This window comes from Alternaria hordeiaustralica (assembly GCF_023758085.1).
Source record: "Alternaria hordeiaustralica strain BMP 2776 chromosome Unknown scaffold_38, whole genome shotgun sequence".
In the NCBI taxonomy this organism is placed as follows: Eukaryota; Fungi; Ascomycota; class Dothideomycetes; order Pleosporales; family Pleosporaceae; genus Alternaria; species Alternaria hordeiaustralica.
The window spans coordinates 195,167-222,946 of record NW_026056810.1 but is presented as its reverse complement, the minus strand read 5'-3'; the positions used below and the strand labels follow the sequence as shown (position 1 = coordinate 222,946).

General features: G+C 53.3%; 2 protein-coding genes across 2 annotated transcripts; both read right to left on the bottom strand.

The window, feature by feature from the left end:
- Positions 1-383: 383 nt before the first annotated feature.
- J4E84_010261 (uncharacterized protein) lies at positions 384-989 on the bottom strand (the record flags this gene model as incomplete). Its single annotated transcript, XM_049392817.1, has 1 exon — positions 384-989. One exon carries the CDS (start codon positions 987-989, stop codon positions 384-386), a length of 606 nt encoding a protein of 201 aa, XP_049239509.1.
- Positions 990-25,622: 24,633 nt separating this feature from the next.
- J4E84_010260 (uncharacterized protein) lies at positions 25,623-26,219 on the bottom strand (the record flags this gene model as incomplete). The annotated part of the gene is made up of 2 exons (XM_049392816.1): positions 25,623-25,847; positions 25,893-26,219. 2 exons carry the CDS (start codon positions 26,217-26,219, stop codon positions 25,623-25,625), a joined length of 552 nt encoding a protein of 183 aa, XP_049239508.1.
- Between the last annotated feature and the right edge of the window lie 1,561 nt (positions 26,220-27,780).

Genomic DNA, 27,780 nt, shown 5'->3' with positions numbered 1-27,780 from the left:
CATTTGCATACGATCAGAATCGCGACCGCAGTGGCTGGAGGTGATAGCCCTCTGCAATCTTGCGCCGCACTCTCAAACATCTGTTTCATCTTCGTCCTTCGCTGTGATGCATCGGGTTATAGCATGCGTCTCCAAAGCCCGATACGTGACTAGCGACTTGCGCGAGAGATCAGGTGAGCCAACTCAAAAAGAGTTTGTTAGGTCAATTTTCCAGCCCTATATTGCTGCAAGTAAATTTATGGGTTGGTGAGAATATGAACGAGGAATTGTATTGAGATGTAAGTCAGCCCGGAAAGCAATTGATGGGAGCCAAAAATAACATGAACATGTGTGAGCTGTCAACGTATCAAGAGGAAAGTGTTGTTCATTCATGTTCTTCTAGCTCAACGGCGACGACGTCGCTTTCCAACACCCTTCGCCAGATCCTCACCCACTCTCTTCACCCGAATCTCGGCAGCGCCATCATGACCAACCCACTTCCTCAAGTCCAGCGTGGCTAAACCCCTGTCGACGTTACTGCGCGTCGCTTTGGTGACATCCGCAGCAGCCTGCTTTGCTTTCCACAGCGCAACCTTCTGTGCGGCCGTCTTGCGCTTCTTCGGCTTGCGCTTCTTGGGTGATGGTGATGATGGTGATGATGGTGATGATGGTGATGGTGATGATGGTGATGATGGTGTTGGTGATGATGGCGATGACATTGATAGTGGTGGAGACGAGAGACCTGATGAGGTTTCATCCTCATCATTGGGTGGTAGTGGTGTATCGGAGGATGGGAGGGGAAGCTCTTCATCCTCATCCTCACCCACTTCCTCTTCCTCAGCCTCGTCTTCGTCCTCATCCTCAACCGTGCGCTGGATTGGCGAGAGAAGTGAAGAGTCCATGCCCGTAGGCCAATCAACAAATGCAGACGAGGTCTCATGCGGTGGTGGTGTTGAGGCTCGTCGTGCGCGCTCAACGTCGGCTTCGGTTTCACCCTCAGCCCCAGACATCGGCACGCTGCTGCTTGGATGCGGCGCCGATGACATAGGTAATGGCGGGGTCGGTGGTCTTGATGGTGGCTTGCGCTTGGCAGCAGTGGAGAGGGTTTGTTGGGCGTAGGAGGGGACTGGCGGGCGTGATGGGGTGGAGAGAGCTGCCCATTGTGAACAATTGTGATGAAGGTGAAGTGAGGTGTAGTGCTGAAGAATGCGTACGTCTCGCGGAAATTGCTCATTATATGGTGACGTGTGGGCTCATGCATCACGCCATAATCTGCTTCGTTGGGAACGGAAGTGACGCCCTCCTGCCTCAGACTCCGGACGCTGCGTCCTTGAGGCAGGAGGCAACCACCACATCACTGTCTCTGAAGGTACGGCAAACATCTTCAGATTGCGCATCCACACTAGAACCTAATAAATGAAGCAAAGAGAGAGAGATTCAGCCCGTGGTCATGTAGCAAAAAGTGCAAAACAGAGAAGACCGAACTGAATCTGCAACTCACTGCCTACCGCCACAAGACTACCTACCAACATCTTAACCCCTACTCTGGTTCGGGTGAAAGACCACAAGACGCAAGCCCGCCATCATGTGTTATCGGCCCAGCAAGCTGGAGTAGATCAAATAGCAGTAGACAGGAGCATTACACCATTACGGGGACAACCCTGCTCCCCAACGCAGACCAGAGCGAAGAGGCCATCAATAGACATTCGGAACTCCACAATGGTCGACGACGAGGGTCGAACAGGGTGCGTCGCTCCTAGCGCCGTCAGTCTGACTGGACATGTTTGAACATGTTCGATGGCCGATTCGAGGATTTTTCGGATCATATGCAGCCACTCATGCAAAGGTACCCTGTTTGCACGCAATGCACTGCAAACTCGAGGACTACATGCTCGCTTATGTTTGCACACATCTCTGCCCGCGTAATATTCCCGTAGAGCTGGAAAGAGGTGGGTGGCTCAAAGCTGTGGCCTGATCTGATGCAGCAGGAGCAGGGTGTGGGCGCGACCTCAACGTCCAGCGAGGCAAGAGCAACGCCATCACCAACATCGTAACGTCTGGCCGGGCCACTAAGTTCACCTGTGCATTGCAGGACCATCATGATGGCCACAACGGAGGGTCTGATGCGATGTTGAGTGATTCCTCCAACTACAAACGTATGACATCTCCTTCTACCGTATCGTGCCGTTGTCGCGAGTGCAGCAAGACGAACTTATGGTATGCGAAGAGTCTCGCCTGATCACTTGCGCGCTCGCACAGTCCTTCAACACCGTTCATCCTTACAATGTGATCAAGGCTTCAGGCGCTAGCACCAAGCCGCTTAACGCGTGACATTGCGGCGGGCGGCGTTCAGTGCCTGGCGTCATGCAACATCAAATGAGCTAGCGACAATCGCATCCGTTATCGTTCCGGTTGGTGTTGAGTACGTCCCAGCGGATCACGTCGCTCTCTATGCGCTTTTAGACGGACATACATCCACTGGTGATGCAGCCGCTGGTTATGCGGGAAAAGTCGCACAGGTTCCAGTCTGATATCGTGAAGGATGGCCCAAACGAGTGACAGCCTGCGACCAGGGCTTGATGATCTTGCCAATAACAATCATGCGCGGTGTTCTTGTATCGCCCCTGAAGCTCAATACTGGCGATGCGCTCATTCCACGATGCGTTGTTTTCTCGACGTTTAGGGCCCGGGCCAGCCTCAACCTCCCGTGAGCAAGTAGTCAAGCTGGTGCATTGCAGCACTAAAACAAGAGAGAAAATGTACCTCCGGTGATCGTCGAAAGCGAATGGCGGTATGTGCAGAGCCATCTTCGCTCTGATGGTTACCCCACCAGCTACTTTGCTTAGTGTCGCAACACTCACGGTAGGATCGATTTGACTGCACAGGTCAGCCGGGATTGAGAGCCATGGCAGTTCCGCTGTTGCGCGTTTGCACTACGTCCGGCCACGAACCCACCGTCGCTTACATCCTTTTCCGATCTGGGTTCTAGCTCTCGAAGGCAAGGAAGCGATGCAACTCATCTGGGGAGGACATGCATTGGTGCTTGGTTTCTTAACTTTGCAATGGCCAGGTAATTGGATGAACGTTCCTCGTCGGTGGCTAGATGCAGCGTCTGGCGACATCAAGCTGTGGGCAGCCACGAAGAAAGCCGGCAGCCGATCGAAACGACGTGGAAATGAAGGTATCGTCGGCGCAGCTTTTACATGGAAGTAGCGCAAGCGACAGGCGCTTCGGCAACGCGGCGCCTGCTGGTAGGCAGTCATGGAGAGTACGCGGCGGGCTGCAAAAAGTGATCTTGGACCATGGCGGTGCGAGGGAAGAGCATGCGTTAACAGGGGGAAGCATCCGGAGACTTCAGTGGCTTCAAGTTCGCGTCGCTGCGAGGCAAATCCAAGACATCGCGCCGAGGCTCCCAGCTTCTTGAGCCCGAAGCCCATGATGATCTGATGCCTGACCAAGCGGCCTTCGACTACCACAAACGCATCTCATACGCGCTGCGCAACTACCCGCATATGAGGTTTGCGTAATGGGTCCATTGCACGTGTGGCTTGCTCGCTGGTGAGCAGCGTTTTGCCCGGGTAGATCAGGAACTAAGCGTTGTGGACCATTGGTAGCGCAAGCTCGTGAATCGGGCGCAGTGAAAACCCCAAAAATATCCCCGCGGTATCACCGCCCCAGGCTCATTCTTTCCATCGTCGACAGAAAAGATGCGAATCCATGATATCGCTACTCCAGGGGTCTGAACGCTTTCCAATCCCAGGTTGTGCGCGCGCGGCAACGTGGGCGGCAATGAGGTGCCGATGGATACCTACAAGGCGCTGCCAAGTCCTATCGCCACGGCCCCTTCATGACGCCGTTGGAACGTCCGCGCTTCGTCGACTCGTGGAGTTACGTCGCCTTCTCTGGGATGCAAAGACGCGATGTTGGTTCCGGGGTGCTGAACTTGCGCTGGTGGTGGTTGGTATGGCACATCATTTTGGACTGGAAAGTCGAAGTCCTCCAACATGCAGGGTCATCGCGCGAGTCCTGAAACAGCTAAGTCGCTCGCGTGATCAGGTGTCGCGCTCGTGTTCTCGCGTTTCTCGACCGAGGCACCAAGACGTTCTCCTCACATCCCAGCGCCTTTAGTGACGGAGCAGTACCACTACACCTGTCGGATCAGGTTGGCCATCTCGAGCGCGCTGCTGTATTGACGAGAAATCTCATCTGCGGTCTACAAGGCTGGTGGTCCACTGTCCAGATGGTCGATCGCAAATCCGCCGCTTCATGGGATACCAAGTCAAGCCGAAGTACCAACAATCGGCGCACACCACCTTTCACTGTCATAGTAACAGAGCAAACCTAAAGGTGTCCTCCGAGAACAGATGGATATTGGAAAGTAGTGCGGTCAGATTTTCCGTGATGTGCTATGCCGTCGCACTCTTGCCCGCAATCACCAGGTTCAAACAAAGTATCGTGAGACCTATAGCGATTATATCCGGGCAGGAACATTCTGAATCAATCTTGCCAAGCGTAATTCATCCACCGTTGATCATCAGAAGCGATTCCACGCAGCTGCAGTCTTCAATTGTCGACTCTTAACTCCTGCAACTCCATGCCGCACTTGTTAACCAGCGTGCGGCGGAGAAGGCTAAGACAGTATTTAATTCGGGCCACAAATGCTGCATCTTGCCAGGTTCATCGCTTCAACGAGAATTCCGCCAGTAGTGACTGAATCTTTACCATTCAAGAGACATTAATCTACTATGGGCGTAATAGCAATGGGCAGTGTATAAAGGCGCATGTCAAACCTCACCACATCACGAGACGTCACATCAGAGCGTTCCGCAAACGAGAATGGATGTTTCAATACAAGCTCTAATTCCACCTTCTCCCAACAACATCATGACTACCATACAACAGACTTCTCTCCCGAGCACACTTTCCTGATGTCTCAGGCCCGCGTTCAAACCGTCTCAACGCGAGACCCATACCCCTACTCCAGCGAGTTGACATACTCTACATTACCGTACGAACACCCTGCCACCAGCTCATCCCCTTCAAATTTCGCTTCTTAACGGGCGTCATGTACCTAGGGAGTGGCGGATCGATCCTTTTGCGACAAAAGCCCCGTGAGACATCAGGCGGAGCAGAACCATGGCGTCGTCCACGATCGGCATTGGACGTATATTCCTGGTCGCTTTCGATGGAGCGCAGGGCGAAGGTGCGCTGATACGTTTGTGTAGATGGTTGGTAGTCCAGGTAGATGACGATCTCAGGGGATGATGACGGTAATTTGGCTATAGATTCATCTCGAGACGGAGTCGCGAAATACCGCGTTGGTTCTGGTCCAGCTGGTAGGGCATCGGTGGCAGGTGGAGATGGGCTGGAGCGGATGCTGGCTGGTTGTGGGCTAGATGAGCCAGGTCCGAAGGTACTGGGTACAAGATCGACTTCAATAGGCAATGATATGAGTGGCGGCTTGTGCGGAGATGCTGGTCTTGCTTGCGGCGTGGGGGGTGATGGACTAGAATGAGGCGCCTTTGTGCTTGGTGCAGCCGCGGCCGCTCCTCGTCGGGAAGTCGGTGGTGAAGTCGATCGAACATTTCTTACATTGCTAGATGTCTGAGTACCGGCAGTAGGGCTTGAGGACTGGAGAATGGGGCGATCTGGTTCAGTCTCGTTGGTTGTAGCCTGACTTTCCTTGCCATCCACATGCGTTCCTAAGAAGTCCTCCAGTTGCCCAATGTGGTGCCTGCAACGATTCAGCGGTTCAGCATTTCCCCCGACTTTCGCGCGGCTCGCTGGTAGGCGACAACGGTGGCCTTTTGCCGTGGTAGCGCGACAGGATGGCATGTCAAGTATCGCGATGCTGTGAAATAGGCGTTGATATATAGTCTAAGTATGGAACTGACGTGTCTTCATGTCATATCGCATGCGTTGGCCCTTCCAGAGACATGCGCCCGCTTCATACGATGGTTGTTGGGTATGGAGGCGGATCGACTCGATAGATACGGATCTCTTTGTTCGAAGTATGCCCTTCTTTCCGTGCGCATGATAGTCGTTTCCGTTAACACCCCGTTTCAGTCTTCTTTGTTCCCCGTGGCCGACAACAGCCAGGAGCTCTCGCATCACCCTGGCGAGGAAAGTCAGTTGAATATTTGGCACGGTCGAGTGAGAACGCCGACAAAGCAGGTAAGTCAGATATTGTCTTGCCCCTTGGCGCCGAGCTGATACTCGTGAGATCCTGACGACTTTGCGACGCAGAGGCGGCAGTTCGACTCTACCGATACATAAAAAGAAGGTGTGCGCATAGCTGACTGTAATGATTCGTCTATGCTGCTTCATGCGCGACTGATTTAAGCACAACGTAGACCGACCGACGGCTTTGGCCCATGCCCTAACCCTGTTCGGCTGCTGCCCACTCCATCGAGTCCAGCATCGAGAAGATGGTCGACCCAGAAACTCACCCCACGCGCCTTGTAAGCCAGTCACTGCTCTAAACGCCCTCGATGGGTGAGCATCTCCGTGATGTCGCGAGACAAGGGCGTCGCATGCCGCATACTGAAGGGGGCCTTCAAACCCTGGGCCGTCCATTGGGACGCTCGTCGCACGCGGGAAGCTGCTGGACTTCGTTCATGAGATGGTAAGCTGTCCGACCGCCCAGACGCCGCCATCAGCTCAGGGCAGTACATCGGAATTGCAAGCACTCTTCCTCCGGTGCCATCCTCTCCTTGTGACCGCTCTTGTGTACCCCAGGCCTGGTGTCTTCTTCCACCCAGCCGTCCTCCGATCGTATGCGTAAGCGTGAATGTTGCAACGGCGTTGCGCCAACGAGATCGGGCTTGTACAGGGAGCATGAGGAAGAGGAAGTATAGTGTGTCGCGAAGCACTGCGAACTGTTAGCAAGGGTTTGCTCCGCATGGGAAGGAAGAGACCTACCGGCCATTCTCGCGCCTCTCTCAGCGCATCGCGTTTCTTCTCATCGCAAGGGGAAGACCGTAGAGGGCAACGGCTCTAGTGTGATTTGGCCAATCGGTCGTGCAGCTCCCGGGCGGCGTCGCGATCAGGAATTCTTCGAACACGTCGGGCGCCAGATCGAGTGGTTATCCGTATGCTGAACTCCTCTCGACCTGCCACGGCGTCTCCCCGTTGTGCAACTATCACTTTGCCCTGACTACCGGCCGCTGGACGTATATGTCGGTAGAACTGGCGTTGCAGGCCGGTGTACTGACCGTCTCGCAGACAGCCGGGGCGAATGAATGGGATGGAGGGACGATCCGGTGGAGCTGCATCCGCGTTCGTGCAAAGTACGCTCTCCGATGTTGAAGCTCACCGGTTCTGGGATTGTCGACGTTGTTGCTCGTGAACAGCTCGGGCCCGGAAACGGGGCAAAGAAGGGCGTGACCGCCACAAGAAGCATCAGCTCTTGGAAGTGCACCTGTTCCTGGTGAAATGTGGCAAGCAGCGCGAAACTCATTGCGTACTCATTCCGAATATACGGTCTCTACCCATAGCAGCGAGTCAATTGGTTATCTTCGTGTGCGTATGCTGGCCGTGTGCGATCAGTCGAGGCGACGGGCGAGGCGCGATAATTCGGGGGTGCGGCGGACTGGAGGAATTGAACGACGTGTCGTTGCGTATGGTACAGCAGCTCCGTGATGTTATCCCAGCGCCGAGTCTCTCCTTGTATCAAGTCTCCATATTCTCTGTCGTCGATTTTGGCCATGTGGTGCAAGGAGCTCAATCGCATCGCTGACATTGGCTTCGTACAAACGCCCGGAAACTCGGCACATGCTGGCTCCACACATACATGCACCGAGCGTTCGATCCGACTGATCTTCCGTGGGTGGTCAAGACGTAGGCGTTGCAGACTGCATAGGGTTGCTGAGGGCAGGTCCGGTCAAGGGCAGCCCGCGGGGGTGTTCTCAATCCTCTCGAGACTCTGCCCGACCGATAGTCGCGACCAATGCCTCCTCCCATAGTGCGCGGCATGTAGCGATGACGTTGCGCATAGTTCTTGAGATGAATGCCGAAGTCTTCACGTCCTCAACGGCGTGTGAAGTGGGCGCCAGGTCTCGGCGGCGGCAAGGGGTCTGAGGGAGTGGTAGTGTTGACGTCGGCGTATGCGAGGGTGACTTCGCATCGCAGCGAGGGTCTGCGCCACATGTGATCGTGGCGTATCTCGCGCTTTGCAGCCGCTGTGGAGTCGTGTCGTCAGCCTAGGTGGTGGCAATGGGTGTCGCGTGGAGTGCAGGTGGTCCCCGACAAGCTGGAGGCCTGCAAGATTGCAGGTGTCGATAAGCTAGCCTAGCACGTGACGTTATCGCGGGTTCGCCTAAGTCCTCGTCTCCAGCCCTGGAAACCTCGATTCTCCCATAACCCCTCCCCACCGTCAAGGAAGGGTCGACAAGCAAGCCAGAGTATACTGCTTCTGTTCGGAATGGCGCCCAGTTCCTCGCGCACTGGTCATGGACATCGCACTTGAACTACGCGTCACTTCCCAATTGAGGAACGAGCATTCAGACTCTACATGTCAGGCACCGCGATCGACTCTACCCGGGCAAAAACCCATTCCAACATATGCTTCTCTACTTCACTAATTGATTTGATTACGCAGCATGCAGATTCCCCGGGGTCGTGGAGGTCCAGCTTGCGTAATGGACAGTGATCAGACTGCGACATTAGAAGTTCCATAGCCACGCGCTGCTGAGCCTGGCATACCGATATGAAGAGTTGTAACCTTACATAGCATACTGACGGTGCGCAATCAAGCTCCCTCGGATACAGGACTTCCCTGCAATGTGGGTGACGCTCCTTACACTTTTGCGCGTTGCGGCGTACTTCTTCACCAGCACAGCTATTCCTGCGTGTAAAGCCTCGCCTCAAACTCCACATCGTCGTCGACTTACATGGCCAGTGTCTCGCTGCAAGCAGTCTTACACTCACGCTAGTTAATGCGGTAATGCGCTATCAACATGCACTGAAATGGCGAGTCGGTCGATGAAGTCGAAATGCTTGAAGTTGGAAGCGCGACATGCCACCTCCCAATCCTGGGCAACAATCTGTGACCTTTGGTGGTTTTGTCCAGCCGCATGACGACAAATATACCCGGGCAAGACCGTGACCATCACTACTTAAATCAAAGATGCGGTATTTTGCGGTGGGTATATGACCAGGGCACCGTTCATCGCGGGGACTGTTAGGGGAAGATGTAGGAGGGTTGCAGCGGTTTGGTGTTCTTCGTGACACCTCCACCTTCTCCGATTGGCTCATTCAGCAAGCACGTGGCGAGCTAGGCCCCCGAAGCAACCATGACGAGAACACCATCGCGGTAACACCGTCACATTTGTTTCTACGCATACTGAAGCTGGTCGTGTTCACTGCTGACTTGACATATGAGATGTTCCGATAATTTTCGTCCGCTTGTACGGCAGCGGCATCTTCTGTAGTGCACAAATCCATGGAGAACCTGACTACCGACCGCCAGTCTACTATACTGAGGGACATCGCAAAACGAAGTCAACGCTTCGAAACGGATGCCAGAACGGGTTCTCCCTACGGACTTACAGATCGAAAGTGTAGAGTAAAAAAAGACGAAGCGTTACCGGATGCGACAAGTGGCTTCTTCAGATTCCACCTTTGAAGATGGGTACGATGGAAGAAGCCTCCCAGGCAACTCAGCCTCGTCCTCCCATCGAGAGTGCATCATTCCAGAATCATTCCAACCACGGGCATCTTCCAGGCCATAGGATCCCGTCCACGCAATGTAGATGCCGGCCCATCACTGGATCGCACTCTAGTCCTTGGCGCGAGACGGATAGTAATCTAATGATATCCTGTCATCACCATCACGTCAACACCATCGCATCCCAGGTTACTGCTGAGAAGACAGCAATGATGACATTAGTGTAATGAATACAGGCGGCATTGAACAGGAAGTGATATGGAATGCCTGTAGAGCAGTTCTGATGGCAAGTTAAGAAGTAGACTAAACGAAAGACATTGCAAGCATCGCAGCAGCACCACACTCGGAGAGCGTTTCGTTTACCACCGCCCTTATCATGTAGCTCCTAGGCTTAGGCTCACAGCACTACGTCATTGCAAACGCATCTCCTCGCTCACCACGATAAACGAAAGCAACGACCAGACTTTGCAACGAAGCGACCGTCTGCTTGATCTCGTTCGACCTTTAGACCTTTCACTAGCAACAACATGATGCGCTGCTCACCAAATATGGCAATCTGGCGTCCTCAAGACAACAGACCACTCGACGAAGGCGAGATGACAAAGGTAAATGACTGTTCCCAGTCGTCCATGACCCATCACAACGTAAGGTACCTGCTGACAATCGCAGCGTCGCGATTCCGCCCACATTACTGGGCCCACTCCCCCGTTCCACCGATATAGCCCCATTCATTTAGAAGGGCCTCTCACGTCGCACGCGTCTTCGAAAGGTCTAGACACGCGCCAACCTGTAGCGACACCAAGCTACCAGATCTTAAGCGACGAGGAACACGTGAGCAGTGAGGTCGTGAGTGCAGTCGAGCGAGGAGTATCCAGCGAATGTGGCCGCCAGCAAGCTCACCATCACCCTTAGGACCGCGAGTTGGAACATGCCAAAGTGCTAGCTCGCAACGTATCTTGTTCATCACTGAGTAATGCGATCGGTTTGCGCGACAAAGCGAATAGCTCGGTCAACGTTTACGGGACTCGGAAGACCAGTATCAATCCCTTTCTGCGCCGACAAGATGGCCGTCGCGTCCGTCAGCATCGTCAAACGCCAGCCCATCTACGCAACACGTGGTATCAAATCAGATTAGAGGAAGATGGAGACGGAGAGGATGACAATGGTACTACACTGGAAAGATCGATTGAGGCGGGTAGTCCAACGCTGAATATGCGCTGGTACAAGAGACGGGGAGCAGATTACGATTTGGCCCAACACCCGACCAATCTCGGCGCGAGCGGCCACAATACGAAAAAAGAGATAGGTCGATGACCGGAGATTAGAAATGTCCTCCGATTCCTCCATTCCAGAGCGGCATCGGCTTCTTGCTCGATGATTGGCTCTTCGCCATGTTTTCTTTTGTGCAATCGATACCAGCTTTTTGCTGGTGGTGGATTCGACGGGAGACGAGAAGGGCGCGGGCTTTGGAGGATGTCGGGTTGGTGATTAGGTTCGCGTCAGGGAAGGGCCCGCGGAGGGGCTCGCGGAAGGGCATCGATCGCCGAACTCAGTCTTCTAACATGCATGGCGGAGATGTATCTGGCTAGCTTGTCATCTTCGGTTTCTCACTTTGCTCCTAGGCTTACACTCTTCCTCTTCAACCTCTACCCGTCTCCATCTTCTCTTACCCTTCTCCTTCATCATCTGTCCTTCTAATCTATTCCTCATCCTTCTACATCCAATCCCCCCAACCCTGCTCTATCCTTCCTGCTTGGCGTCCTCAGTCCGACATGGGTAATTCTATCTCCCTTCTCGCTTTGGCTTGCATAGACATACAATTCGGTTGTAACGCCGACGGCTCACAAAGGGTCAAGCGATGGAGGCATTGGTCCGCGCATCAGATAGGTCGCCACTTGAAGGGAAAGAGATCGGATCCTGGTGTGGCATCGTCGTACACGTCCGAGCATCAGCAGCAGGGGCGTCCAGGATACTGTTGTGCGTACATGCTGGTGGAGATGATGCTGTGTGCGGCTTGAAAGATGGAGGCAGTAAGGTTCGTGTACGGGATCAATAGGACAGGAGTCTAGTTTGATGCCTGCTTTACTTTAGAATGTGTAAACCGATGACGGATGTTCATGGGCATTGGTAGAGGGCGAACGGGAACGAGGTGCTTGGTCTGCTCCTTTCGCTATGCTGCAGCCAGATTGCTCATAGCATTCAGAGGAACGACTGAGGGATAGGCTTGGGCGGTTGGTAACTCCTTTCATCGCGTATATGGTGTGCTTCGGAATGTGTCGTTTTCGGTCGGCCCGGATGTGTGTTATGTGGCTGCAGCAGCGAGCAGCAGGACGAGAACGGCGAACTCATTACGATTGTTGTATGCCTGTCTCCTCGATGTTGATATGAGACCTGAGCAGCAGACGGCGCGTCCAGAGCGTTGGTCACGGAGTATAGGGGCGCCCGATAAACCGCGATATCGGTATGTGATGGCGCCGCACGACGTATTGAGAGCTTCCGCCGCAAAGCCATCAGCTACCCGACCAGACCCTCTTCCTTTGCCGCAACCAGGTTGCTCATCAAAGGACGAGGGACCGTCGCGCACAACCTCCACCAATCCAAGGCGATGGAGTTGAGGCCCACATGGGGTGCGACATCTGCCACGGTAGGAAGGAGACCACCCCTTGTCTTGTACATATTTGTGAGGAGCGCCCAAATGCCCGCTGGCTTCTACTCAGCCTCCTTCTTGAGATCGGAAAACGATGCGGACTGGATGGATGGACGCGTTCGAACGATATCGAGGGTAGTTGAGGGTGACGCGGGCAATGCCACCATACAGTAGTCGCTGGTAGACATCGACGTGCCCGGTGTCTTGTATGAACCGCCGTATGAGCTGCCGTGTAGACTGTGGTGTCTATGGCGCCGTGATCGTCATGCTCATTGGTCGCGCTGCTTGAGGGGGGAAGCGACGGAGATCTGCGCAAACATCAGCAAAGTACTTGATCAGACATGCGATGATTGTAGACATGGCAGCCCACGATAAGACTCTCTCACAATGCGGCCGGCCCATACGAGAAACGGGTAGATGACGTAACGATCTTTGGTTGCTCGCAGCCTGCCCATTACGCACGGCATGTTTTCTGGGCATGCCGTCCGCCGTCCGCACGATGCCCTTGAACATGTGTAGCCTGCGGGCCAGTCTTGAGTACCGCCCCGGCCACCCTGACCGCCGGTTGTCTGTCTGGGGGCCCCGAGGCGCCACTCGACGCGTCGGCGGCGCGTCGGCGGCGCGTCGGATCGGGCAGAGAGCGTGTTGAAGCCTGAGACGTGCGCATCGCTGCGTGCCGCATCCCCCGGGGGCTGTTGGCCGTGGGAAGTGGGTGGCTGCGCTGGGCTGGAGGGGAGTGACTCTTAGTGGCTTTCGTTTTCCGTCATTCGTATGCGCATTCTGGGCAGTTAATTGTGTGCCGCCGGAGTCTGCTGAAGAAGGTTCTGGGGCGCGGGTGTGTCGGGTCATGGTCGATCGGCTGCCGGAGCAAAGTCGTAAGTTTTGTCGGCGGCGCGTTTTCGTGGGTTGCTACATCGTTGGCTTTGCGGTTGGACGCGCCAAGGACCCGCCGAAATCTAAGAAAAGGCGAGATTTATCCGGGCAGAGAAGGGTTCATGTTTTGAAGAGTGTTGTTGCGAGGCCGGGGAAGCCAGCTGATGTTGGGCCGAGTCCGGTGGAAGAGTACTGCAGACAATCGGCTTGGTGGTTGTTGAGGTGGAGCAAGGCTTGGCGCTTCTGCGTGCATCACCACGTCATCTCACCTCCTGCTTCCCACGACATCGTCACCCACTCTCGGCCTTCCGACATGAGTACCAAAAGGCCCATCTCATTCGAAAATTGTTATCGTCGCCTCGCTGTTAGTTGACGACCGCTTGTGACGCAGCACAACGCTGCAGACAGCGGCCCCCAATTCGAGGAGTGCGCATATGTACGCGGCCACCCACTCGGCATCCTTAACAACGATCTCTTTCCATTCCAGTTCTACCATACTGTCGCAGTTATAGGTTGCTCTTGGTTGAACGCATACGGCGATCAGACCGAAAGTCAGCGCAGAGTCGATGTGAACGGTCCCGCTTCGTCACGAATCACGATGAGTAGGAGACAAGCTCCCATGATTGCTATGACGGCTATGACACTCTTATCGCCATCATCACTGACATCATTATATACCAAGAACTAAAACTGTCTTTACAGATCGCTGCAAGACTTCAGTACCACGACCGAGAGCTCGAATTCGTCAGTCAATCATGACTCCGAAATATTTTATACTCGACACATACATTGTCATGTCCTAACCCGCAGGAAAGTTAGTAGGCTTGTATTATTTACAATGGTCATCTGCAGCATGTACCCTCCCAGATTGATACCGATAGTTGCCAAATTCCCCGGACCCCCAAGCAGAAGCAACAAAGTCGACATACTTATCGGCATTATCATCGCTACCCTCATCGAAGCTGTTCTGAACTCAGTCAACATCTACTCAGCCAAGTACTTATGCGGGTACCGCGTCGACCATTCGCTCCGAGGCTTCCCACTACAAACGGAGCATAGCCAGAGACGCGAGAATTGCGTTGATACCAAGAAGATTGCACACCAATAAACGTCACCGCCCTTCTCGCTGAATTCCCAAACACGCCTCGGCAAGCCCGACATCACCGAACCAAAGCGCGTTTGCCGGACGTTTGCGCAGCAGTTCTCTTGTCGTTCGTAGCTGGCGGCGTAGCTGGCGCAGGCTCACGTCCCGTCGTGTTGAAGAGCCGATCCCGAATGCAACTAAGGAAGGTGGTGAGGGCCTCTACCCTTTAAACGCTCGACCACGAACGAAACATTTCTATGGAACCTCCCAACCGCCGAAGAGCTGTTCCCGGGCATGACGAAAAAGACATATGGCAAAGTACTTTTGGCACTGCTGCTGCTATGGTTGACCGCTCCCCGCTCCTCCGCCATGTCGAGTCGTCCCTTCTATAGCTTCTCTAGCGTCTCCAGCGTCTCCAAAAGTGTCTGACAAGTGGACTTTGTCCTGTTCCATCGAGTTCTGCAATCCTTTAGTGACATTTAGCCTTGGCTAACTATGCTATTTGTACACTGCTCTGTCCCTCGATGTGGGCTGCTTGAAGGGGAAGTACATAATACCCATTTCTGGGCTGTCAGAGTCGCTATATACTAGGCCCCGGGCGTCTGCAGGTTTGGGAAGTGAGTGGCTGCGTTGGGTCGGCTGACCAATGACTGACAGCGAGGCATTGGTTGAGGTTGGGCAAAGTTTCACCGTTCGACCATACCCATGGACATATCCCTATCGAGCGAACTTCTTTGGAGTGAGGCTTCAGCTTCGATTCAGTATCAGAGTCTTGCGGCGCACCGAATCCTGTCCCATATTGGCAAGTATATGGCCCCGAGTACAAGGCCGTCTCTCACCTGCTGTGATCAATCGTGATCGCGATAAGATGTGTAGCGAGGAGTTCTGTTGCTGGTTGGGACTCTTCTCTTACACCACTTGTTATCATCGAGCCAATGTGCCATCTCTCGCGTGCGGCGCATGCTTTGTCATTCAGCACACATATCGCCACGACTTACATTCTTATCCGAAACTCCCCAACTGCTATTTCACCATCGAATTGGTCGTTGTAGCGACCTCAGACACAAGCTGTATGTCTTCATGATGCCCATCCGACGTGGCTTGCCAGTGCGACCCTCCAGCGACCAAGAATCCTGGAAGCTCAAGAACCTGGCTTGCTTCTAGGGTTCCACCAAGCTCAACGATAGAAGGGGAGTCACTGAACTGAGCCCGCGCGCCCGTCATGAAGCTGTCACGACGCAGCAAGATCAACCCGAAAGGGACGGCTGCGAGCGCCCAACTCGTCGAGCTCACCTGTTCTCGCACCACTCAATCCCAAAGGACATCTTTGCCACTAGTATCGCTACCTGTACGACGGGTGAGGCTGTGCGAGAGAAGGTCAAGACAGTCACCAGAAGAGATGCAAGGCGCAAGCGGGCCGACCGCTTCCACCAAGGAAACTGCAAGACCACCGGCGACCCGCGCGTGGCAGTCATGGACTCTCGCTACCACCGTTCTACCCAGATAGACGATAGTTACGAGATGCGAGACGATGCCAGTAGTCCTTGTGAAAATTACAGCCGAAACATCAGCAAGGGTAGCTTCGATAACAAGAAAGAAGAGATGGAGACTACTGGACGCGTCCGTCGTTGGATAAACGAGATGCTGCTAGGTGGGTACAACCAAGCGCCTGCTGAGCCACTGCTTCAAGCGGCTTACTAGCGGACTGGTGGGTATACGGAGAGGTTTGATATCGACACCATACGGCAAGTGATTTTACGAGTGCATGGAACTGAAGAGCGACGGGGCGATGAGATGCATAAAGGGCATCGACTCAGGTCTATCACGGTGATCGATCCCGGTTGGTGACATCCACCGCGTTTCACTTTGTTGAGTAGTATCAACAAAAGGTGCGTTTCTGCATCTTTGATGGTGTTCGTGGAGGGGATGTGTTAAGCACGAGCTGCAAATCGGGCAATGGCAACCTATGGGAGCTTCAATATTGATACATGACTCACTTTACCTTATCTCACGTACCAAAAGCAGTCAAACAGAGTTCTTCGAATTCTGAGTTTTGTCGACGAAGTTGACTTGCTGCATGCGCGTGTTTACTGTGAGCGAGGACAATGTGTTCTTCGCACCCACAACAAGAAGCGCAGCCGATCGTGTAACAGGGAATTCGATTGCCCACATGAACTGACGTCGTTTCTCTCACCATCTGCCTTTATCGATCCTAGAGGCGGTCTCCCGCGTGCGGGATACATTTCCCATATATATATCGAAGTACACATCTTACCTCCAACCTCTACCATCCCATCGAATCACCTTCTCATGCCTGTACTGTCCGTGTCACAACCATCTGGTCTTAATCAACCACACCTTCGGCGAGTACTGCCACCTCGCTACTCCCATAAAGCTTTGTCAATTACCGAGGGTATGTTACTTCCATTCATTGATCAATCCACACAAGCTCATCTTGTTATAGCGCATATCTCCAGCGGCCGTCACTCACCTCGACTTTGCTTTCGGCAGGTGCGTGACCACGCGAAACGTAAGGACGCGTTCACCTCACCCGATCTGGGTGGCCAACGTGTGCATTCAGCATTTGCAACAGCCCAAGTTGCCCCATCTCCACCGTCTATACTCGTCGCGGCGTGACAAAGCGGGAACAATGGGTGATGATCACATGAGAACATGGAGCGTCCAAGCCGACCATGCGAGTCGGGACGCACGCGGCACACTCTCCCAACTACAAGGGCAAGATGCGAACCATACACGACCTCAGCCATTCGAAAGCACACCCACCGGACGTTATCAGTTAAACGTCTTCGATCGTGTCGTGATGTCAACTGAAGCAACCGCAAGAGCATACGTTGTCGGCTCATTGGCAAGAAGTGCGCTCCGACCAAGGATAGCCACCAGGGGCCCAGCAAATCATCAGCACACTTCACAGAGTTGGACTGCCGGAAATGAAGCCAGCGTAGGACTCCCAGGCACTGGGCCAGCCATGCAGACTGGCATTATGAGGCAAGAGCCTCGTCAAGGAAACCAAGACTCGAAAGGTATACGCCAATTCCGCCACCGCCGCTCGACTCATGGCGACCAGAGTCGAACCAACACCGCTAAACCAAGCTGTGATATCGCCCAGATGATCTGCGAGAGTGGCCTTGATAGCGGAGAAGAGAAGATGAAGAAGAGCTTCGAAGTCATCCACGGATGGCTTGATGGCATGGGGTTGGGTGGTGCAGATGAAGCACCTTCACGTCCCCCCGATGATCTATTCGATGATTGGCTGTCATACGGAGACGTCTGATACCAGAACTGAGGACCGCGTGAAGGTGAGGTCGACAAGATGCAGACCCGTCCGGCACGGAATTAGCATGTGTTCAGGCTGGTGAAGATGCCCGAGAAGCATCAGACAGGGAACATTGGGCGAGGACTCGTGCGGTTCCCGGAGGACTTGGTGGTGTAGCACGTATAGCACAAATGCTCCAAAATTTCTAGACAAATTGGGGTATCTTAGTGCACCCTAAGTAGTTCAACAAATCTTCCCAAAATCCTCCGACTAAGTTATCATGCCTCACATCCACAATGGGCTAACAGCAAGGAGGCCGTTAGCCACTCCGAGTATACGTGCGTTCTAGCCATGGCACAGGACAGTGCGGCTGCGGTTTTGCGATGCAATCAGCTCATAACAACATAAGATTGCTGAGGTTTCCACGAGCTAGCCCAGAGCCATGGCACTTCGTAGATCTCTACATTTGGCAAGCCCCAAAGCGAAGTCTTCCAGATGTCGACAGCCAGGCACCTTCTAGCATTCATCTCTTGGTAATTCCCAAAGATACAGCGCCTCGTCTACATTCGCGCTTCCGTCATGTTGGAGTGAACGCAAACATCAGTAGAGGGCCAGCAGCCAAGGGGCACAGACCGCGGAACATGAGCAAGCACCTGATCGATCTGGCCATGCTGGCGGACGTCAACGCCCGGGCCTCGGCCTCGACGTGCTGGTGGATGTGAGCGGAGAGAAGAGACGGCAGGCTGAAGTTGGTCTTGACAGCAACTCAAGATGTTCAAAGCCCGGGAAGAGTACTTCAAATAGCTCGTACCAAGCGGCGTACTAAAACCCGGCACCACATCCTGAGCCCCTTCTCCAAATCTTTCCCCTCTTTCTTCACCAGCTTGCGTGAGCTCTGGTGAATACCACCAAAAGGTTATTGCGACCACAAAGTCGACATGGCACCGCATGTTACAGTCGGTCCACCACGAGTAGCGGGTGCGAAAGTCTGCGGCCGTGTCCGCTAGCCTGTGTTGAGATGTCGGATGGTTGTTGGGGAGGATCTCTTGAGCGGGGGAATTGGCGCAAAAGGGCGCTAACCCGAAGGTTGGGGCGCCGACACCCTTCTTAATTCAACGACAATGTTGCACTCCACCTCGGACGGCCCTTTTGCCCTAGCCCTTTTCTACACGATTGAACTGCGTCGAGACGACATGCTCAGCTGACCTGGACGACACCGACCTTCACCCGGAACGCGACTGTCAGCACCGCGACGCGCCCGACCACCCACCTCTACCTGTACTCCCACACAATCGCCTCCTCCATGATGACCTTGCCTTCGCCCTCACCGCAGCCAGAGCTCGGGCAGTCCTTCTCCTGTACACGCTTGCCCGCCCGTTTGACGTAGCCGCCAAGGCCCCGCGCGCGTCAACCTTGGAGGAGTGCGTCGGCGCCTCAAGCAGCCCCCGCCAGCCTTACGATACATTCACACACGCCCAAGAGACAGCCACAGCGCAATCGCTCTACCCTACACGCATTACATGACTATATAATGCGAGCGATATCGCAATATTCTCAACGTTCAAAGGTACACGCTCACCTCACTATCCCCAAAGCTGCTTCTGTCGCGACTGACACGACACCTTAGGACATGCCGCTTGTCTTTGGCAAGGCAGTGACGACGAGCATTGCCAAAATATCGCCAATGTCGCATTCGACCTCAAGACGGTCCACTAGACGTCCTCGCTACATATGAACGCTCATACCGATACTACACCCCACCAACACCCCGCCCGCCTCAGCGCTGCTCAAGCGACGACAACTTGACGCTCCCAGTTTGTTGCAGCCAGACTGCTCGCCCTCAGCCGATTCTCCCTCTCCAGTCCCTGGGTACCCTCGCTCCGTAAAACATGGAGCTCAACACGTAGCCGGAGGCGAGATAGGCGGAATCACGAGCATGTCTTCGAATGGCATTGCCGGACGCTCTCATCGATGAGCTATACGTACGATCGTACCCGATCCGCAGTCGCTACCTAGCATTCAAACTTCTTATACGGTCATCCTGGGTCTCCCTCTTCGAACAAGAACATATACAAGTGGCGTTTGAAGGATTCCGCCATATCATGGTGCATGGAAAACGGGACGGTTACGGCAACCTCAAAGAATGCGATATACGTGGATTTGCCAAACGTCGTTATTAAGGATGTGATGGAGCCCTTGCCGTCGCACTTTGGCATCGCGGCTATGGGCGGTGCATCAACTCGATCAGGTCCCAACCCAACTGGACCGTCCATTCCGCCATGAATACCGTCGCATCACTCTCCATCGCAGCCCTGGACCATCAATACGGACCACAACACAGGCCTGCCATCCCGTGGTCCTGCCAACCACCACGTATGTCGCCTCCATGTCCGCCGCCAGGTCATCCTATCGGGCTCCGCCAATGCCTTCTCAGGTCATCATGGACGTAGTTGCAGCTGGACGTCCCCACGCTACTCATGGCCAAAGTGAAGATGACGTCGATGTAGTACGGCGCAGCGATGTTGCTAGTAGCTTGTGCGGGCACTGGTGTGACGAAGGTTCGTGATTGACACAGTAGACAAGTCGTCAAGGTTGAGGATGAAGATAAGGACATGGATTATGAGTGAGATAGGTAGCACAGAGGCCGTGAGGGATGACAACAAAACGGGTACATATGTCAAGTTGCGTCTCCAGTAGCACTACGAAATTGTAATTGGCAGATCGAGGTCTTCTCCTTCTCCACGATTGAATGACCAGCTTAGACTTAGTGCTAACGGATGCGAAGTTCAATCTGAGTAATCGACAAGATCAATGGAACGACTTCTCCTGAGCGTCGGAAGTTCTTCGCAACCCCAGGCATCGTCGCCGACGATTCTTCAGTCAAGCTATGCTCACTCTCTACTGCCCGTGTAACAACGTCTCACTCAAATCACGAGCGCTCAAGTTCTCTCTAGCCTTATCGACACCTCTTACAGCATACTTCAAACTGCACTGTGAAAGGACCGCGTTGCAACCGCGTCTGGGGACGATACGCTTGTGCGTTCTCTATTTGTCAAGACAGCGACGAGAATAGTATTGGTCAGAAATGCCGTCATGGCCAGTGATGTAATGAGGCTTCAAGTGTCAATCACTGTGCGCAGACGTTCTTCCAGGGTTTTGCAACAAGTTAGCATGATTACATGGCTAGATACAAGTCTATCTGTGCACGGAACAAGTATATCTATGCTTCAATTCGATCTACATCAATGGAAAATGTTTTGAAGATCCTAGCAGATCTCACGGAACGAAGTACGCAGGGGTTAACACCACTGGCTTTTACCAGTCCGAATGCGTGTTATCGCGAAGAACGTTCTCCCCGCGCACGTGGGTGCGTTGCTTGTTTTGGTCTTGACAGCGCCCCCAAGAACATCGGTTACGGGAAGGATCTGGTACCCGGTTTCGCACGAAATGAATTCGGCGTGGCTAGCGGCAGCGGCGTCTTGTGTAACTTCGTTGTGTCTGTGCCGCATGAGCCCGAAACGGCACAACTCGCGCGAGCACCAATGGTCGCCGCATCGTACTCTGGTCTTTGCGAACGATGAACGGAGGAACATTGATAATGCAGCCAGCTAGACAAGATTTGTCATGAGTGAAGGCAAGTTCAAAGATACGAACGATGTTGCTAAGGTCCGGTATCTGGATGCTCTGCTTCTTATGATCGAGACGGGAGCGAATCCTTCATGTCTCGGCTAGCAGATTGGGCCAAAGGTCGATTGAAGAAGTTCCAGAACACGGACAGTGTTGAACGTGGCCATACGTTACCCAAATATAGTGTCTCTAAGCGCAATCGCTGGTAAGGTTTGAAAGAGCATCGAACGTGCAGCGCGGTCTGGATAAGAAGTCAGCTCCCGTCCCCTTTCTTGAAGCACGACATCAGAAGTCTGTTCACGGCTGATCTTTCCTCGAAATCGTGCTATCACCCTGTTCGCCCATCACCACACGCCCACCATCTCAAATCGAAGACGTTCTACAACCTCACCGTCATGTCGGGCGCCGGCAATGCCAACAACTCACGCCACGAAGAGGTTTATGAGCTGCAACCTCTCTTCAAGCTTGGTGATCCTGACCGGCTGTTCGACAGCCCGCTCGCCGAACGTATCAGCACGCTCTTCACCATGCATGCTTCCAGCGATGGTAAGTGACGATCGTGGTGCGACAGCCGTGATGGCGAAACTGATGTTGGACCAGAGACTGAGGGAGACCCATATGACGACCTACTCCTCGCAGGCAAGGCAAAACGCCCATCGTCGAACCCGGGTGAGAATGAATGTGAGGACGCGCCTTCTGTGGTCAAAGCCCCGAAGGTAGCGCCGGTGGAAGGTACGATATACCCGACCTTTTGCACACGTATTTTGAATTCATCGAGTTTGTGTTGCAAGCAACAGTATATATAATATAGGGATAAGTATAAGGTGCAGGGCCCCCGCAGCCTGCTCGCGATTAGATAGTAAATTTTGTAGGGCTTAGCGCGCTAAGCCCCTAGCTAATATTTTAACATTTTTGATTTTTTGCTAAAGGGATACTTTAGTACTGTGTGCTATTAACGCGACGCCTATTTGTAGGCGTCTGTTAAGACCTCTACGTATAGAGGGTTAGTACTAAGATACTTCTAATAGTGCTGCGCACACTAGGCGCAATATAAAAGCTTTCTAAGAATATCCTTCTATCCTCTAACACCCGCTTCGCCTACTATATTAGTAAGTACTCCTCTATCTCTGCTGCTGCTGCTACTGTACATCGCTAACTAAATAGATGTCTACACGCTTTAACAGCCGCGAGGCCCTCTTTCTAGGTTAAATCCTTAACAACTCTAACCTATCGCCTACAGCTCCTACTCTTCTTCTTAATAATAAGACACTCTCTCTATAGCTGTAGGACAAAATTAAAGAACTCTATAGCTACAATATTAGCAGTAACCTAGCCTTAGCGTTTAAGAAAAATGTTGCTAGCATTAAATAGGGGATAGGTGCTAATAATATAGTTGTAGCATAAGTTAACGTTAAGAAAGCCTGCGTTATCTTGCAAACTAGCTAGCATATCCTTTAGTAGGTTCTCTTCTTCTACTAGAGCAACAGAGAGGGCATATTAGAGAAGGTTATTAAGCATTAGATTAATGCTCTTACTAAGTTCTAACAAAAATAAGGTATAAGGAAGATTATAAGTAAGAAGGATACAGACTTTATAAAGGAACTGTTTAGGGATAGAAATAAGGCTTAGATAGCTAGAGTACTGCGTTAGTGTGCCTAGGTTATAGGCGTAGGAATAGGTAAATAGCGCATGTTGCGCTAAGAACAAGCGAAAGAATATTAGTAATAGTGTAGTGTTAGTTATTAATTGAAACACTGTCGAATAAGTGTCGATTCGTCCCCTAGGGTTCCCCTCAACTGGGCGCCACCACCGACCTTTTGCACACGTTTGCTTACATCTGAACTCTCAGCCGCCAGTCCGCCCGACCATGCAGAAGCGCCAGTCCCCTCTCACCGGGTGGGAAGTCTTGACAAAGAGGTGGACGTGGCCCTAGCGAAAGCCAAAGCCAAGGTGGTTATCACGATGTTCTGCAGCGTGGTTATCAGTCAGGGTCTCGCCACGATTGTCGCCATGATCATGGCTGCCGTGGCGATCGGACAGGCCCTACTTCTCATGTTCTTCTCGCTCATTGTCATGATGTGGTTCATGAAGAGCATCATCAAAGACTTGTAGGTGGTGGACTATGGCTGGCATTGGAATCGGGATGATGTGCTGCGCTCCGGAGCTTTCTTTTCTCTGCGCACGGTTTGGGGTGATAAATGGACCAGTATCCAGCTCTTTCTCAAACAATTGGTGCCGGAATATGGCTTGACTCTTTTGACTTCGTTCCAGCGCATGTGAATTGGCATCGTTGAGTTCATCGTCTTCCGTGCCGTTTACTTCTCTATCGCTGGGGCTGATGAGTCGATTTTATCCGGGCAAAATGTTGGAGAAACTTTGATACCACTATAAATTCATCTCCCTTCGAAGTCTTAGGCAGAAAAATATGCTTGGTGTAGTATTGTCGCCGTTCGTTGAGTTTAAGTGCGAACTGTCTAGCGCGGAAGTCAGCTGCTTTGCCCCCGAGGCCGCACCCAACAAGGATATGATGCCTCTCATTCGTGGGCGACAGCGCCGCCATTGGCAGGTAAGGTGTTCGTCTTTGTGCCGACGAAGTACGAGGATGCGAAAGCATCTGGCAAATGCGCTGAGCCTCGATTGCGGGGAGGCAGGACCCTGCCAAGCTGTCGTCATCACGTGCCGACTAGTCAGCTTCCACCCGGGCAAGATCGCAGGCCACCGCGCCCTCGAGTGAGGACACCGCGTACGCCCGTATGCGCATCCGGTACCCGTGCCCCTGGATTGATCCCGCGCTCTACACCACCATTACTGCGTTCTTCTCGACTCACAGCAATGCGATGCGCCGTTGGTGATGCGACGTCACTAGCCATGTACGGCGCGGATCGCAACGCCAAAACACAACACCCAGCAGTGCCAACGGCGCCACAACCTCTAATCGTGTGTCCAAAGGGGAGAGATGACATTATAAGTACCGAGGCGCGTATGGAGGCGCATCAACTGCCATGAGGAGGGTGTTGCGATTTGAAGAGCTCGCGCTGCGATCCCAAATCACCGCCATCCAAAGGTACGAACTGCCCAGGCTGCATTCATCTAGATTGGCTTCATACTGACTCTTGGTATTTAGAAGAGTACGAGGCTGCGACTCTTTTTCATCGTCCGTCAACACACGCTTCACCGCATACGCACACGGACCAGTCTTCGACCGCTCCCCGTATCAACCACCCTTCCCTGCGTACGAGATCAGACAAGCCGACCGAGTGAGAAGGAGAAAATACGGCTACTGGCGTTGCATCATTTGACCCGTCTTTTTCGATTCACCGTTTAGGAGCTTGATCCGACACCACAATATGACAAGATATCGGAGCAGTGCCGGGCAAAGCCAATGCCATCAGGTGAGATGTAGAACACAGCACATCGTCATGTATCTCCGCGCTCGAAGATCTTGGCGGTTTCACTGCGCTACGCCTTGGCGGTCGAGACTGATGCTCCCGTCCTCTACACATCGCTCGCCTCCAATCTCCATTCGAGCCTCCTTCCAGTCGATCCGGGCCAGCCATGCGATTGTCTGCAGCACCTGTCCCAGCCCGCGATGCGCCCACGATGACCCTCTTCAAAATCTGTCCCCTCGACGACGTCCGAATAAGCGAAGCCGCTCTTTGCTATGCCGGCGGGTTGGTGATACACGAGGAGGACGGCACCTACATACACCCGGTTGCATGGCATTGATCCCGCTGAGGTGATGGGCCTGTGAGCTAGATCGTGGGTTGTGTCGGGTAGCGAGGAGAGGCGGAGAGGAATGCGCACAGCCTGATGGCCCCTCGACGAGCTCAGATGTGGCCTGTATATCGCACCGGTCCCAATATTGCCATACCGGTGCCGCACCTCAGCAGGTAACAATGTCAATGTCATATTGTGTGGGAGGGAGCCGGCATGATGCCTCATTGTCAAATGGTATCGATCCGAGCCGCCCGTCGTACCAGCCTTGGCTTGTCTTTTCCGCATTGCTCGCCCAATCGACATGTTGGTGGCCTTAATGTACTTACATTCACACGCGGTTTTTAGACTACACGTCCGGGTTGGAAGTGAGGTTGAAGATCATTGGACTTTCCATCTCCCATAGGGATGAGGGTCTTGTGTATCACCCTTGGCAGAGAAGACGATGCATCGCAATAGAAACATGCTCCTTGGCTTACTTCTCTTCTTTCCGCAGCACCTTTGGGTGAAGATGGACCAGCGAGGAAGACGGTAGTACACTGGCTATAACTAACTCTGATACATGGGCACCGCAAAAGAGGAGACATCAATTCAGTATAGAGAAAGAACTGGCAAGACGCTACCAAAACTTTTGCTGTGCTAGCTGAGTTTCTTTACAGTAACTAGGAAAGTTCTCGACACGAATACATGTATGAAAGGAACCACGACCTCCTTCGTCTCGCTAACAAAGTTCGGGTGGAAGAACATGGTACGTATCCTAGGTGTCTCGTTGCCTGAAAGCCGAGCGGATAGTGTCCAAGCGAGCAATGTACATCTCGAACTCGTCGCCACTCTTCCTCCTCAGCTCTTCGATGGCGGTTCTGACCTCGAGCACACTCCTGATAGAAGCCATATCGGGGTCCTTGCGACCGTGCATTCTGTCCAGGATCGCCATGATGTCGTTGTTGGCGTCGGCATAGGCTCGGAGTGCATTCAGGTTTGCCTAAATCGTATCGGTAGTAGCGTCCGATAAGATGAGCTCGAATACCTCGTCCTCTTCCTCCCTTCGCGACTCTCGACGATTACGCTCGGCGACAGCTAGCTCACGACGGGCTAGCGACATGCTAGACTTGAGCTTCTCCACGTCTCTGATGACAGCTTGTGCTCTCCTCATGATCATGATGGCAACCAGGATCATGACGAACCCTCCTAGAAGCAACACGCGAGCATCTGCGTCCGACCCCGAGACATAGTGGGCATCCAAGTAGCCGAGACTGTGAAGGAAGATCTTGGAGGTACAGACCATGACAATCGTGAGGTTTATGAACAACAGGATATCGAGCCAAATAGGTAGGGGCGAACGACGGTTGTCCATTGCGCCTGATCTTGGAAGTCAGCGGGGAAGCACAGGGGAGAAGGGTACGTGATTCCGTATCATGTACTTACGTAAGGGTCACAGTGCAGGTCCGATTGATGTTTAGCGATTTCGAAATCTTGCCACTGTTCTCGTCCGCTGGGTAGAGATAACGTTCTGGGGATTGCGTAGAATATGCCACGATGAGAACATCCGGGAGGAAACACGCGATATTTATCATGCCGTCTAGGTCGGCCTTGGGTCTGTAATCTGGTCAGAATATTGATGAGGTGTGAGGCAATGATTCGTGGTCTTTGGCTTCGCCCGCAGTGCGCTGTGGATGGCATAAATTGCCTCGGTAGGAGTAGACAATGATAATGATGGTACTGCTCTCGATGCTGACGGACCATTAGCCAATAGGGGAAGCGATGCATCAGGTGCGATGCGAGCACTTGCTTGACCTCGCAACTGCGCCGGCGCTGAACCGAAGGGGTGAGAGTAACGGCGTTGAATCAGTGTTTCACATTTGCCTCGCAGCGACACAAATTCGAAATGACGATAAGAGTTCAGGGAAGTCCAAAGGAAAAATAAGCTGGAGCCATTGTCTCTGTTTATGCGACCCTCACACGTTCTCGGCCTTTCGAGCATTCTTGTGGACGACGGACAGGTTGGAAGAATGTCATCGATGAACACCCATGCAGACGAGTATATGGCACCTTCATCATCATGTTGAGCTTCTGTCACGAAGACCTAGCGGGTGCGATATCTCATCTCCGTCGACGTAAACATGGTGGCGTCGCCGGGCGAAACGGGATGCGACGCGCGTGGGGCTTGCTGGCGAGCTGCAAAACAGTGCCATACGACACCACAACCACGACGGGTAGACATCAGCATTGCAAAAGGCCATGTACTTCGAGATGGGCAATGCGACAAAGGATCCGGGGTATGGCGGAGATCGGATGTGCGCAGCCATGAGACTTTGGGCCAAAACCGCCGCAGCTCACCAAGACCTCTGCACAGACAAGGACCCAATCAGAAACGACGTCAGTCTTTTCCGTTCCTGGACGAGGGTGGAAATCTGTACATGAGTCGTCATTCTCATGCCTGCTGCGATAAAATACATGCTGCTTTCGCGTTTGCCGGTCTCGTCGTTGGAAGAAAGTGCTGCGCATCCTCACCATCTGACGTAGGCTCGGCTAGCGCACACAGGCAAATCTCCGGCCCAACCGCGATCTCTCTCGGCCACACCAGCAACGTAGCGCCCACGCTACCCCGCCACTATGACACGCGACGGTAGGACCCTTGCTCTGACCCGCTACCGCCATCCGCGTTGTACCTGATCGTCGTACTAACGTTGTGTGTAGCTGACAGCTCCACCGCGCCCACGCGCCGCTTGTCCCACCACTCAGCCGCTCGTGGCATGAACTTCTATGAGCCGCGCACTTATCGCACTCGCGCGAAGCTTCGAATTCCGGCGGGTCACACCAAAGATACCTACAAAGTCGACTGCTTGACACACAAAAGATATCCAGGAACGTCCGACGAACCGGAGTATCGTGTGCGATGGGCCGGGCAGGACTAA